At 47.6% G+C, this 14568-nt stretch overlaps 6 protein-coding genes across 6 annotated transcripts; 3 read left to right on the forward strand and 3 right to left on the reverse strand.

Annotated features, from left to right (window-relative positions):
* Positions 1-560: 560 nt before the first annotated feature.
* On the reverse strand, positions 561-1069 carry N7466_003433 (DASH complex subunit DAD2; the record flags this gene model as incomplete). The annotated part of the gene is made up of 3 exons (XM_057162830.1): positions 561-661; positions 718-777; positions 868-1069. The coding sequence occupies 3 exons, from the start codon at positions 1067-1069 to the stop codon at positions 561-563; spliced, it is 363 nt and encodes a 120-aa protein (XP_057023945.1).
* A 580-nt stretch (positions 1070-1649) lies between these two features.
* N7466_003434 (shugoshin family protein) lies at positions 1650-3701 on the forward strand (the record flags this gene model as incomplete). Its single annotated transcript, XM_057162831.1, has 4 exons — positions 1650-1698; positions 1764-2181; positions 2251-2771; positions 2845-3701. The coding sequence occupies 4 exons, from the start codon at positions 1650-1652 to the stop codon at positions 3699-3701; spliced, it is 1845 nt and encodes a 614-aa protein (XP_057023946.1).
* Positions 3702-4255: 554 nt separating this feature from the next.
* On the reverse strand, positions 4256-4847 carry N7466_003435 (PPP1R11/YPI1 family protein; the record flags this gene model as incomplete). The annotated part of the gene is made up of 2 exons (XM_057162832.1): positions 4256-4566; positions 4640-4847. The coding sequence occupies 2 exons, from the start codon at positions 4845-4847 to the stop codon at positions 4256-4258; spliced, it is 519 nt and encodes a 172-aa protein (XP_057023947.1).
* A 638-nt stretch (positions 4848-5485) lies between these two features.
* Positions 5486-9355, reverse strand: N7466_003436 (exportin CRM1; the record flags this gene model as incomplete). Its single annotated transcript, XM_057162833.1, has 10 exons — positions 5486-5726; positions 5791-5962; positions 6053-6431; positions 6517-6746; positions 6814-8056; positions 8129-8841; positions 8933-9004; positions 9062-9134; positions 9192-9221; positions 9290-9355. The coding sequence occupies 10 exons, from the start codon at positions 9353-9355 to the stop codon at positions 5486-5488; spliced, it is 3219 nt and encodes a 1072-aa protein (XP_057023948.1).
* Positions 9356-10890: 1535 nt separating this feature from the next.
* Positions 10891-11324, forward strand: N7466_003437 (uncharacterized protein; the record flags this gene model as incomplete). Its single annotated transcript, XM_057162834.1, has 2 exons — positions 10891-11103; positions 11283-11324. The coding sequence occupies 2 exons, from the start codon at positions 10891-10893 to the stop codon at positions 11322-11324; spliced, it is 255 nt and encodes an 84-aa protein (XP_057023949.1).
* Positions 11325-12147: 823 nt separating this feature from the next.
* N7466_003438 (uncharacterized protein) lies at positions 12148-14412 on the forward strand (the record flags this gene model as incomplete). Its single annotated transcript, XM_057162835.1, has 2 exons — positions 12148-12943; positions 13181-14412. 2 exons carry the CDS (start codon positions 12148-12150, stop codon positions 14410-14412), a joined length of 2028 nt encoding a protein of 675 aa, XP_057023950.1.
* Positions 14413-14568: the final 156 nt, after the last annotated feature.

Below are 14568 nucleotides of genomic sequence, written 5' to 3' on the forward strand. Positions count from 1 at the left end.
CTGCAGATTAGTCCTAACAGGGGTCACGCGAGAATCCCTTAATAAATGCGGGGAAGAAGTAGAAGAGATAGACAATCGTCTTAAGGGTATCCTGTAGAAAGATAGAAAAAGAAAAAAAAAAAAAAAAAAAAAAAAAAAAAAAAAAAAAAAAAAAAAAAAGGAATAGGCCTCCCCCCCTCCCCCAATGACATAGAGGTTCGTGCGAAAACAACAAAAAAGGATCTGATGAGATAATCCCAGTTGAAGATCCAAGGCAACAAAACAGAAGGGAAATTGTTTCCCTCTAATAAGAAACCACCATATAAATCTGCTTATCTTGCCTCTTTTTTTTCTTTATTTTATTTGCCCTGAGATGGTCAAAGGTCCCTGACCCTCCAAGTTCCCCAAAGTGGCTTGGGATGGAGATGAAACTGGAGCAAACTCAGGAGAGGGGGAAAAAGACAATCTTCATGGCGCGCGTGTAATAGGGAAATATGTTGTGTATATTTGCCATGCACACCAGGATTGTTGTTATGCCTTTGTTTTCATTTGAGCTTGATATGATTTGCGATTCTCAGCTTTCATTCGGCCTGGTCAGGGATGCGAACCAAGGTGGCTGGTAAGCTAGAGTCATTTGGAGGGTTCTCGGTTGTTTCCGGGTCATGAAGTCCACCAGCTTTCTCTACATCGGAGTTAGTGGGAATGCAATCGTTGATAAGCCTTATCGCGCAAGCTTACTGGAGGCGAGACTAATGGCGCGCAGTACATTGTCCCAATTGGCAAGCACGCATGCAACGGCTAAAAAAGAAAAGAAAAGAAAAGTAAAAATCTATATCAGTTGCGGGGCACACTCGGCCGCCGAGGGGGGCATTGGATAAAAACACTCACCTTCAGTACCATCCTTCAACGTGGTTATCTTGCTCTCGAGCGCCTGCATTTGCATAGCGAGTGTCCCGCTTAGATCACGGAGTTGGCGGAGATTCTCTAGTTCGGCCTTTTTGGCGGCAATGCGGGTAGTCAGAGCTGAGGAGGGCTGAGGATGACGAAGTCCCCCTGGAAGCATGGAAGTTGGTCGCGACGAATACGCCATGATTGGAATGTGGCGCGTTTTCAAATGATACAACTCTTCGGGGGATGTTTGGGCGATCAACGCGGAGAAGTCAACAGCATTGAAATTCTGGTTAGGTAATCAGTCAAATCAGACAAACAGAAAATCACGGGATCCACCCGACTATTAGGTGCGCCTCTCTTCAATTTGTTACCTCAATTTGGCTGGCAGAACGGTACAGTAAGTATCAATGTATATACTATATACTTAGTACTTAAGATACTAGGTAACTAGCAGCTATTATACGCAATACTTAGTACCTTCTTCCACCTAACTCTTCAACTGCCCAGCACCTACAAAGTCTACCAACTATGGAAATCATGTGACGAAAAGAAAACCCCCAAGCACCCGAGAATTACAGCATACATCCAGGGCGGTGAACAAAAGCGGTGACTAAATCATGGTAACATATTGAGGAGAGTCTAAAGCATGCACTAGTCCTAGTTTGGACAAACGTCAACAATCGTGTTTACATGGGAAATCACGGTTTCATCATTCTCATTGTTTCACCCCCTCTGTCTTTCCCCCTCCCTTTTCTTCCATCTGGTGGCCATAGACCACCATGGCTCGACTTAATGATTATACGGCTCCTCCAGAATCTATTGAAGCCCGTAAGTTTGAAGCGATCCCATCCCAATCACTACGTCTCTAATGCGAGAGAATCTTTTCCTCAAAGTCAAACGAAGATTTGTGCGACAAAATAAGGAGATTGCACGGGTCAACTCCATGCAATCCCTTCGAATTCGAAGTCTGGAATCCGAAGTTGCCCATTTGCTTGCAGAAAACGTCTCGTTGCGACAACAGGTGATCAATGTCACTCAGGAGACCGAAAGGTTGGAGGCGGCGAAAATGCTTCATGCTGGGGTTTATGATATCAAGGCCCGCCTTGATACCAAGTTAGCAGAGCTCAATGATCTTGCATCGGAGCTAGGCATGCTTCCTCGCAAGGCTGGGAAGCTGGATAAATCCGACACAGATCGTCCGAAAGCCGCGGGGTTGCGACCGCAACCTATGGACCCGGATTATCCTGGAGTGGAGGATGGAAGGTTACCTGCCATTCTTGAAGACAAATGCTACCCAAAGCGAACGCTAGAGTAAGCTACTTCTATCACTCGCTGCTTCTTATCAGCCATTTCGGGGACTATCACTAATCTCTGATGCAGAGTGCAAGAAATTCAAAATCTCGTGCAGGCCGACTCAAGCCCCGCTCAACCTATTTCTGATTTCGATCTAACACAGCAGCCCACTATGGTAGACAGCCCATCACCAAGTCCCCCCGAGGTTCATGAAATCCCACCTGAGACCCAACTGAACGACGTTTCCATCCCTGATCAATTCCTTCCGTCTACGCTGGAAACACGCAAGAAAAAGAAGAAGGTCGACTTAGTAACTCCTATGAAGGAAGATTCCGTCCCGCGGGAACAGAAAGCCCCTGGGGTCAGCATTATACGGCCGGCGAAGTCAGGATCCAAACGGAAATTCAGTCCAGACGAGGATGGAGCGTTATTGTCCGGAGATGGACTTCCAGAATGCGACGAGTTTCAATTCAGCCGACCTAGCCAGAGCCCCCGGAGGTCCACAGACTTCTTACAGGTGATACGTGAAACTTCACCCACGAAAACTCCTGTCAGCATTAAACGTGGATCGGCCACTGGGACTATGAAACGCAAAGTTCTTGAACCAAGTATGAAACCCCAAATTTGCAGCTTAACTTTGTCTCTCACATCTGTGCTGATTCACTGACAACCCATAACCAGAGAGCTCCAATGTCAGCTTAAGCTCGCCCAAGAAAGCTCGAGCATCGTTGAATCCGGACAATAAGCTTTCGTTGCCAATCGCCGGAAATGAGAATATCGCGTCACCCCAGAAACCGAAAATCCTCGAGAACCCCCGAGGCCGTAGCTTGAGCCAAGCCGCCCGTCGACCTCGTCAAACTCCTGATTCTCAAAGAGACAGACGCTCCGAGTCCTTGATGCAATCCGGTCAACCGACACCCGTTCTGCTGAAGGATTCTCCAATAGTCCAATCGGATATCATGGCCAGTACTGCGGATGCGGCTGCAACATCTAGAACCTCGCGACGCCGGGGAGCAGTGGTCAGCTATGCAGAGCCCAACCTGCGTGACAAGATGCGCCGCCCAACGAAAGAGATGATTGATGCGGTAGCAAGAGATGGATCTCGCAGATCCTCAAGCTTTCTGCTTGGTCCAGAGAGCTTGGGTGAAGCGGGTGATATACCTCGGGGAGAAAAATTAGCAACCAGCCCCTGCCCACAACCAACCAGAGTCTCCGTCAACCTAGATTCCGCGCAAGAACTCATTGAAATGTCCTCTAGAGATGAGGCATCACAGAAACTGTTGGAAACAATGTCTCGCCGAAGGCAATCACGGCGGCATTCTTCTAATCCAAAAAGCACCAGCACTCGCGATACATCACCAACAAGGGATGTCTCGGGAACCGAGGAGTCTCACTCTCCGCCAAGTGCAAGTTCGTCTTTCATGCAAACGGATGGCTCGCTAGAAAATGATGACTTGACTTGGAACAGTTCAGCCATGGACATTGGTCACCGCCGAGAGACTCGTGTGGCGGCTAGACGGAAAAGCATGATGGTTTAAAAGGAGACAGCGAATCCGTGGCTTGACGTTCATTTTCTTTCTTTCTTAATAATCCTGTATTGCATTTTTTAACTGCGTTTGTTGCAGTCATCATACAGATACCCCCATTGGCGTTTACATCTTCTTCAATTGACAGGATTTGTTGTGTTTATTCTAAATTGGCTGGTACACAGTACATGCTCGAATTTCTGAGCATTGAATTAAAGAGATATGGAAGGCAACAAACTTCATATAGATCAGTCCGCAATGGCCTCAAGAAAGCCTTGCCATCTATTAGACCGGGCAGGTGAGTCGCATAGTCATCGGACATGACCGCACTATATGATGTAACCTTAAGAGTTCGTGAGCCCCCTGGTTTGAGGCCATCTAAGGCATGTTGTTGGACACCTTGTTCGTCGCGGGCGGGCCTTTGTGGGCATATTTTCTTTCTCTGGCATAGATAAAATCATAATTTGGCGTATGCATTATTTTCTCTCTGACCACGAACGCAGAACAAAACAAGTTCGTACTAGAAAGATCCCTCAGTGGAATTTATTTTGGCTAGCGTCGACCACTCATGTTGTTCCTCGAGATGAATTCTTAGATGATCGCGGCATCTTCTCATATGCGTTCGGACTTGGTTTTCTCTTTGGTTTGGAACGGCGGTGGCGATGTTGTGAGCAGGCATCTGAGCCCTGGTCTTGCGATTGATCCGATGAGCCCTCCTCCCCGGCCGGTTGTCGTCCTCGGGGATGCGAGTGAGGTTGATTTGACCTGTTTCTGCGACGGTCGGTCTCACTATCGCTGTCTGAATCCGAGGAGCTTGAGGACTCGGATTCAGAGCTACTCTCGCCCACTGGCCGAGCTTTGTGGTAGATGCAGCATACTAGGAGGGGGTTAGGGTAATTTCTTCTCCAGATGGATGTCTGGGAGCGGGGTAGGGTGAGATTGTTTTGCACCTTTTGAACTTTTCCTTCCCATTCCCTCGTTGTCTACGACGTCTTCACTCCATCTGATCCGTCGAGAGGAAGATGGCTCCGGTGTGACGCTGGGAGCATCCTCACCCCGCAACCGAAGGGTCCTGCCGGAGAATTGGAGGGGCGGGTCTTGAGAGGTTTCGGTGCTTGTTTGGCGTTGGGCGTTTCCTGGCTGGCGAGTTCGAGACATAATGTAGTAGGATGTGCTCCTGCTAATAGGAGAGATTTGTGAGGGGAAAAGAAGACAACTCTGGGCTTAATCTTTTTTTTTTGGCGTTGAGGTTCAAACCACGATAAGTAATAAAGCCGATAAGACTCTCACCGCCCGACACCGATTATGACGCGTGTTCTACATATACTACTCGAATAGAGTGTATGCCGTAGAGAGTATAGACATATGACATACAGAATATGATTGAATCAATCACAATTTATACCAGCTATTAATTTCTTTGATTTTCCCTCATCCGAGGTATTCATTTTTTGGTCAATAAATCAGAGAGGTCAAGAGAGATAATGGGGGGAGAGATTATCTTCTTTCTTTTAAGAGATATCAAACAAGATCACCTTGACAAAAGTGCAAAATACATAGGACAAACGGGTGCATGATCAAGCTCCCCGCAAACAAAAAAAGACTTCAAGAAAGCAAGTGGTAGGTCTATGGCGTATGCTCCTTCGCAAAATGCGGAATGGTTCTTGGATGGTTTACAGCTCATAGAAGGACCAGCCATCGAGGCCGTCATTCCTTGAAATTGATGTTGAACCCAAAGTCCTTTCAGAGCTATCTGACACCAAACGGGGAATCTCCGACCGTAATTCTTGGTCGAGTCAAAGCTCGTCTTCTTGATCCATCTCTGATGGCTTCAGCAAACCTCCGACCTTCATAGCGCGGCTCCTCTCGGCAGTCTGTGCATCTCGGACGGCCTGCTCCCGTTCTTCGGCATAGAGTTCAGCATTGTCATCAGAGAACTCCTTCAACGAGATGAGGAAGTCACGCAGATGAGTCTTGAACTTGTTAAGGTCATCAGTGTAGGCGAAAATGCCAATCACAAATTGTTGAATTTGTACCCTGCTACTGTTAGTATCATCTTGGCTTGCCGTGTTGATCAGAGGCCGCGGAAAGGGTAACATACTCTTGTAGGTTCTTGAATGCATTCTGTAGCAAATTGGCGACATATTGCTGAAGGAAATCCTTGTTCGAAGTGCCAGCGGGGGCCTGGTCGGGAGTGTAAATAGGCTCAGAAATCTTTTGAGATTCAATAAAGTAGAACATGCGGGACAAAAGCATAGCCTGAGATTTAAATCCTGTAGCAGTATACACAGTTAGTTATGCAGGATGGATATGAAGGAAGATGAATGCCTTTGGAGGGACCTTTGGCGAAAGGGAATACATACCAGCCTTGTGATCGCTGTCCGTAACAACGAAGAAAACATCCTGGAGAATGGGGATGTAGAATTGGCGGAAGAAAATAGTTGCAGTCTGTACGTCAGTTTCGGCCATGTTATTCATCAGTTCCAGACACATGGTCAGACCCGTGTTCTCGACCTCTCTGTTGTCATGCTTTGATGCCCACATGCAGGAATCAATGACAAACTTGAACTGAGCGCCATCGAGCTTCAGTAATGCCTGGAAACAGTACAGGTTGATAGCCTGGAGTAACTTGAAGAACTGAACACGGTGCTCGGGATACTCGTGGAAGTCCTTGTTGATCATTTCTAATGTGCAGGTAAACACACTGTCCATGATGGCAGGGATCTTGTCTTCCATCAGATTCTGCGACCCAGTATGAGATCAGGTTAGCTTTTATGTACGACATGAATTCTCTCGCCTTGTTGGGGATAGGGGGAAATCAACGTACGTGGAGCTTGTGAATAATGGTTGTCATGACGTTCAAGACTTCTGCTTCACGTGCATCTGGCACATTGCGGTGATAATCAATGAGGACTGCTTCCAGAAGGGGAGGCACCATGTTTGCATTGACCATTTCGAGATCATCCGACTTCTCGACGTAGGTATCAATAAGTTTCAAGATTTCCTTCTTGATGGTGCGAAGACCGCGAACTTTGGGTGTCTTGGGGGCGATTTGTCCTATGCGAACATTAGCATGTCGGTGGTCCCATTGAATGATACTGGTGGTTGAGGAGGGAGGGCTTACCGTCGCTGGCAACAGCGTCGTTGATCAATTGACTGGAAGCGCGATACATATTCAACATATCATGGAAGATGCGTCCAATCTGGGAATAGAAGTAAGTCCCGATAGATGAGCAAGCTGCAACGTTGGTTTTCATAATATTGCCAATGATCTTGATAGTGTTGGCATCTTGAAGAATCGCTGCGTTCTGATTGGCCTCCGCAATAATTTGGTCCCAGGCTGAATTGGGCAAGGCCATGAGGCTTTCAGTCAAACGATCCTGAAGACTCTTTTGGCCCTGTGCAGAGATCATGTAGCCACATGCTTCGTAGAATGTGTGAATTTGCTGGGGAGAAAGGTCCATGGTGATCTTTCTCATGTTTCGGACGATCTCCTCAATGAAAGGCTCGTTCTCTCCAGGTTGGAGAGCCACAAAGTGGCGTCGGCACTTGTTAGCGATCTTGATGAATGTGTCACAAGCCATGTCCTGAACACCCTCGTGTGTTTCGTGCATGAACTCAAACAGCTTGTTCACGACAGTCTTCAGGAACTTCCAGTGGGCCTTTAAGAACCGGGGGTATTGGCCCACAATGTACATAATATTACTTGCCACCACGGCTTTGTTGTCCTTGCCACGTTTTTGTTCGGTCAGACCTAGGAGGTCCTTAATGACTGTCACCAGGAATCGCTTCTCTGTTTCCTCGTTCATGGCGCCAGAAATTGAACCAATTGCCCAACAAAGGGTATTACAGTTCACCCAGGACCATTCGTCGCCGCTGACTTGCTTCGCCAGTTTGTCGATCATAATGGTCTCGGTGTCAACGACATCTAAATGCGTGAGGTAGACCAAGCACTCTCGGATGGTCTTGTAGAGCTGGATCGTGTCACTCTCCTTGACGAATTCACGTACAATCTCTCCCTCGTCATTCTCGACGATCAATACCTCCTCCGGGCGGACCATCTTCTCAATCATGACCGTGCGAAGGTTCGAAAGAACGGTTTCGTATTTGTGTTTTCGGAGAGGGTAGTTGGCGAGGGTACTAGGGTGAGGCGCACCTCCGTTTGCGAGCCCACTTACACCCATTGTCACAAGGGGGTTGATGTCAGTAATTGGGAGTTGTTGCATTTCTTCGTAAAGTTCTTGCACCAATCGAGTCCAATAATCCAAGCAAATCTTGAACACTTCTCGATCGTCAATCTGACTGACACGGATCAAATAGAAATGGGCATGAGTGAGATAGTCTTGGTTGGGTAGCTTCTCAATCAGCTAATGATAACAAGAGTTGTTAGCATTGAACCGGGAGGGTGGGGGGACTTGGGCTATGATCAATTCACATACGTCAAGGTGGGCACTGAAGAAACTGGACAGGAAGAGGGCCAAATTCGAGACAAACTCCTGATCTCTGCCGTTGCTCTGCGCATATGTTTCTTTCAAATCCATAGAGAGGGGGATCACGGTGGCGACGGTCGTCAGAGTCTCAGTGAACATGTGAACTAGTCTATCGTCATAGTTATACGGAGCGCCAATTTGCAAGCCGCCAATTTCGGTAAGGCACTTGAGGGTGACGTTTCGGAACTCGGGGGTGCCCAGGAATCGAGTCAATAGGGTGTTGATAATGGAGGTTTCGAAGATGTAGCCGAGGGGAATCCAGTTCAAGAAGCGCAAAAGGGTTTCCAGCGTCGCCTTGACCAGACTTGGCTGGTTAGCGGTAGAAAGGACTTCAGAGCAAAGTTGGAAGATGGAAGCAAACTCCTGTGTCATGGAGGTCTTCAGGTTTCTGGCCTTGATCGACGTCATCTGGTCTTGTGAGAAATCAAAAACTTCCTCGGACAACAGGCGCAGAATAGCCATGTTGTTTTCACAGATGGAGAGGCTGGAATGGCAAGAAGAAATGATTTCATTGATGAAAGTCGGCCAGTTGTGCGGCCATTCCTGCTTCAGGATCGACACCAGGACGAGGTTGAGTTTGTTCACGAAAGCGCGTTCGGTCCTGAGCTTTTCCTCGGAGCCAGAGTTTTCGATGATAAAGTTGACAATGAAGTTTCGAATGCCTATAATGAGCGAGAAAACCCATCAGCGAAATGCCACTCCCCAAAACAACAGGAAGGCGAGGGAAATGAGGGGGAGCGCGTTTGACGCTACCTTGACACTGCTCTCTCGGCAGGACCTTCCATCGGGTCATAATCACATCGTCGAGAACTTGGAGAGCGATATCTGTTGGTGTATTAGTATGTATCGCGATCCGAGCTGCAGTAATAGACAAGCACGCACATTTGGTCTGGGGGTAGGACGCTTCCTGTAGAATGTTGCCCACGGTGACCCAAGCATCGGGATTTTGCTTGAACTAAATCGGGTCATAAGAATTGAGCTAGGAAGAAGGTGGAAAACCAAGCGGGCTTACTTCAGTGAGAGTCTGTTGGGCTTGTTTTTGCTGCGCACCGTCAGTTTTCAGTGGTTCTGGTCGATGGATTTCTACCAAAGAATTGCAGTAGGACTTACAACATCGCCCTTGCCTTCAAAGAAGGCACGGACTGTGCTGTCCAGCTCTTGTACAGAGACAGACATTCCGCGGTAAGGATTGGCGCAGTCGCCGGGATCACAAAGGTATCACAACAATCCCTCCCCAGTGAAAAGAAAAAAGAGGGGATCAACACAGGTCCCCCAAGAGAATAGTAATTGGTAGAAACCTTCTAGCCCACGTCACCGTTATGAATGAAGAGGGGAAGGTCTTGGGGGTGGCGGAAAAAGAGGGGGGAGAGGGGGAGATGTTACAGCTAGAAGGCTAAGGAGTGAGAGAGAGAGAAGAGGAGAGGGCTAGTGGGGTAGCAAAGATGAACTCTTGGAGGGGCTTGGAGAGTCAGCAGATTATGACTTTTGTCAGACACAAAGAGGATCACCGAAGCTTTCGCAGAAAGTGATCGACAGCGGCAAGCTCCAGAAAGCTGAGGCAAAATCAGTGTGGGATAGAAAAGATGGACTCATCAATACTGGCGGTGAAGCGCGTCGTTTCCTTCGAAGTTTGGAAGGGGAACTCGGGATCTTAGTCAGCCAAGCTCCGGGTGCTTCCCATGGTTCATGTGTGTACGCGATGACGATGTTTATATTGTTTGTTTTGGTATGAACTGATGAAATCAAGGATGATTTGACTGAAGAGGTAGAGAATGGGAAGGAGAGGAAAGGAAATGGAAAGGCAAGAGAAAGAGAGGGAGGTGACAAAATGATATGAAATCCAAATGAACTAAAGGAACATTTGAAGCAGTAGCATAGTATAACAAGATGGAAGATACTATAACATAACGAGGAACAATATTGTACATACTATGGACTTGGTGTTACTAGCGGAGAAGTATAAGAAGACTCGGGATATTTTTGTCTGGGGCTGAAGAATTAAAGGATCTATAGAGGGCCCAGACTTGATTATGCTTATGACGTTTCGAGTCAATACATTTAGGTACATATCTACTATGCACACCAGGTTAGTTAATAATAGTTAACTATTGCATTATTTCCGTGACTAAGATGGTTTAGGAAAAGTAAAATAAAAACATAATAATGAACCGATAGCCGAATTTGCTGTTGGGGGATAATTATCATAACTTATATAACTTAAAGAGGGGAAAGAGAAGAGAGTTTCCACTAAAGAGAAGGGGAAATCAAAGGGGGGAAATAAGCAATAATCACATGTATTATCGAGGTGTGATGGAAAATAAATACTAAAAATACCGAAATACTACTAGTATATAGTACGAATTCATTAATTCAATAATTCAAATTCCCCTTGACTTTCTCGTCACATGATTTGCCCGTGTACGAATTCCCAAGTACCGAGTAGAATATAGTTACAGTATGCGCGGCGGCGCTCTTTGTTATTAATACACGCGATAGTATATGTATGATTCGAATGGGGATATCCCGAAAAAAAAAAAATATATATATATAAATATAAAAATAAAAGAAGAAACAAAGAAACAAAGGTACTATAAATTGATTCCTCAAAGTAGAGACAATGTTGGGGGGAAATAACAAAACAACTCAGGATGTGACCAAAGTGCAAGTTGCAGCGCGCGGTGACCAGCTGATAAGCGATGCATAACCGCCCAATGCGCCCACGCGGCGCCAATGGCGAAAGTGGTATCGCGCGGGCTCCAGACCAAGCCAAAGCCGCCCAGAAGCCCAAAACTTGCGCGCCCCACCAGGACACGGGGCGCCTGGGAACGCGCGCCATCGTCGCTCCGGTCGTTTGGGAAATGATGGTGTCTCAGACCCGCGCACACTTCACCTTCCCTGAGCGCCTACGCCTTCCGATTGGTAGAGTATGTGACGCCGTCCTTGCCGATCGCGCGCCAACTTCTTCCTTTTGCCCATTTTCCCCCCCGGGTTACCTACTAATGAATGGGGTCCCTTTTTTTCTTTTTTTTCCCCTTGGATTCCGCCGATTGGGGGCCATTGATGATGTTGAGGGAGAAGAAAAACCACTTTCAATAAACGGTAGTGGGAAAAGAATATTGAAAAGGAAATAAAGATGAAGAGATGAAAAGATGGAAAGATGAGGGGAAGAGAGAAAAAGAGAGCATATTAAGTATTATTTCTATTATTTCTATTATTTCCACTCCTTCTTTCTCGACACTCTTACTCTCGCTATACTAATAATGTACCCCCCCCCCTACCATATTTCCTACATTATTTTTAGCCCCTCTTCCTTTTCTTTCTTCTCTTTCTCATACTCTTTTCCTTTTTCCCTTTCCCCTTCTATCCTCCTATCTAGTTTCCCCTTTACTCTTCCACCTATAGAGTCCAATTTCATCTTATCTTACTTATATCATTCATTAAGAAGGACTGGTCTCTCTTCTTTTTCAATCTTCTCTCCATCTCCGGTAATCCGTGCTTAGTCCTAGGGGCCGCACGGCAACCAGCCCACATCTCCCACGCCCCACCCCCAGACGACCTTACCGCGATCTGTTTGGGTAGTTAGAGAAAGGCATTCCGATATCTCTCCGGCGACAAAAGAGGAGATAGGGTTTGCCAAAGAGCAAGTGTGTGCGCGCGCAAACACCAAGTCAAACATAAAAAGAGAAAAAGAGAACAACAAGAAAGAAAGCGAAAAAAAAGGAACAAAGAATTGACAAGCGCGGGGATCAGAACACCCCGGTGTTCAATCTCGGTAACTTCCCGGCGCGCGCGTCTTGCGGGTGAGACCGTGGCTCAGCGCATAGCATTGACAGCGCAAAGTAAAAAGCGCAAAACACAACAGGAAAGACATCAAGCCAATCTCTTTGGCTGAGGCTTAATAAACAAAACAAAACAAAACAAAAAAAAACAGAAAGGGGTGGGGGGAGATTATATACATACAATACATCATGACGGCCATCGCGACGGCCCCAGTCATCGAGTCAGGAGCAGATGCAGGAACCGAGCACAGTCCATCCCGCTTTACTGCGGTCAATGGTAAGGACTCGTCCGTCCCTACCAAGATGAGGACTGCCAGTCCACCCAGGGAGAGAGCTCCCTCTGGACCAGATGTCCAACATAAACTTGAACCAGAAACCCCGGAGCGAGAGCACAGCGCCGAGGACCACGGGTCGCGATCGTCATCGCCGGAGGCATCGGCCCATGCACATAAACGCAAAAGATCCAACTCCTCTCCAGGGCATGAGTCGCGGAATCTATCTGAACTGGGTGAGATGGGTAAGAGCTCCACCGCTCACCCCACTGAGTTAGATGCGCCCCTCAACTCCAACGGGGTGGGTTCGGAATCGGTCTCGGACATGGAATCGACTCTCCATGGGCCCAACCGATCAGATGCCCATGAGTCTTCCCAGGTCTCCTCTAATGGACCATGGCCCGAATACGATACCCAGCTGGTGAGTCAAGCCCAACGGGCCCAGCAGATTGATGCCTCCGACGCTCAGCTGGTGGATGCGCTTCAGCGCGAGGTACATTCCCAGGACCCCAGTCACCGAAATATGAACGCATCTCGGACCACTCCTGCTCCTACGGTGCAATCTTCTTCGTCGCCGGCATACTCCTCAGAGCGACCGAACGGGGCGGTGCAAGTGGCACCCAAGCGCAAGCGGGTCTTTAGTAACCGAACCAAGACCGGCTGCATGACCTGTCGACGCAGGAAGAAGAAATGTGATGAGCAGCATCCAGCTTGTAAGTATCTCTATCCTCTTTTTGTATAAGGGTGTGAGAACTAACTTCCCCTCCCCCTCTCTTCTCTCTTCTCTCTTCTTCTCTTCTTCTCTTCTTCACATTTTATCTTCATCCTTCAATTTATCTTTTTAATTTCATCTCTACTATCCACATATACACAAGTTCTATCCCTTGTGGAGCACAAAAGGGTATAGCTGCTTAAATGTTAGAGTATTATGCTAATGAGTTATGCTATAGGTAACAACTGCCTTCGTGGGGGCTTTCTTTGTGAAGGATACTCGTCGCGCAATACATGGCAGAAGCCCTCGAGTTCAAAGACACCAGTACCCTTACAGTCAAAGGAAGGGTATCCCGAAACCGGTGGCCAGTATATTGCAGAAACACATCATGATCGGCAGTTGGCAGAGCACGTGGATTCACGAAAGATGAGACCAATTGTGGTGGAAGATGAGCGAACCGCTCCACAATATACTACCAGCCCCACCGATACAGCTTCCAGTCATCACCAATCATGGTCCAAACGATCGTGGCCTAACTCTAACCACCCGGGGCCAACTTATTCAGGAGATCATGCGACTAAAGGGGATTATCGAGAGATCGCATCCATTCATGACCTCCCTCGGGATGCTCCACCTAAACAAGATTATCCTGCGGTGGCTCCGATGCGAGAAATCACACATGGACCGCCCCCCAAGACGAATATGCCCCTACTATTCCAGGGAGCCGCGGCTCCTCCGGTCCCCACCACGGCGATGGATACAAATAGTCCTCAGGTACAGGCTCGAATGGCCCTAAGCATTGAAAATCAATTGTCTAGTCGTACGGCGGCGGGCATCGACGATACTGAGATGGACAAGATGATTAAAGGTGACCTCTATCGCCCATTTGACGTACAACTTGTCGAAGAAAGAGACCGATGTCGACGCGCACTTGCCCGATTTAACAACGCCTGCAATCCCCTCGGCGGGCTCAGTTCAAAGGAACAAACTCGCCTCTTTAAGGAGATTCTAGCTACCCAGCCCACTTGCACCTTGAAGCCTTCGAGTTCTCCAACCATGTCGAACCCGACAATGCGTCGCCCTGCTCCCAGTCTTGGGTCAGGAGCAATTGTGGAGTCGCCATTCACCTGTCACTATGGTCACTTCACTATTGGAGAGGACGTCATGATCTCTCACGACTGTGTATTTGTTGACGATTGTTTTATTTTTGTGGGCGCCCATACTTGGGTGGGGTCCAACGTAACGATACTTACCTCCATGGCACATTCCAGTATGCAGGAGCGGAAAGGCACGCAAAGCCGACATGAAGGTCGCCGAGTACGTATCATGGAGGACTGCTATATTGGGGCCGGGTCTACGATCTATCCTGGTGTGACACTTGGCCGGGGGGCCTATATTGCTCCCGGAGAAGTCGTTCGAAGTGATGTGGTCCCTTATGGCTTTCAAGGTTTCAAACCAAACTATATGTGAGACTTGAGAAATGAGATACGGGGGATACGGTTTTTATGGGTCATGATTCCCTATTTTTAGTTTATTCTTGTCTTGACTGTTCATTTTCATGTTGATTTTCTTTGGTTCTTCTTGTGATCCTCTCTTGTGATTTTGCTGGCCTTTTTTTTCTCTTCT

The sequence above is a fragment of the Penicillium verhagenii genome (assembly GCF_028828195.1).
Source record: "Penicillium verhagenii strain IBT 33310 chromosome Unknown utg000004l_segment0_segment0, whole genome shotgun sequence".
Classification (NCBI taxonomy): Eukaryota; Fungi; Ascomycota; class Eurotiomycetes; order Eurotiales; family Aspergillaceae; genus Penicillium; species Penicillium verhagenii.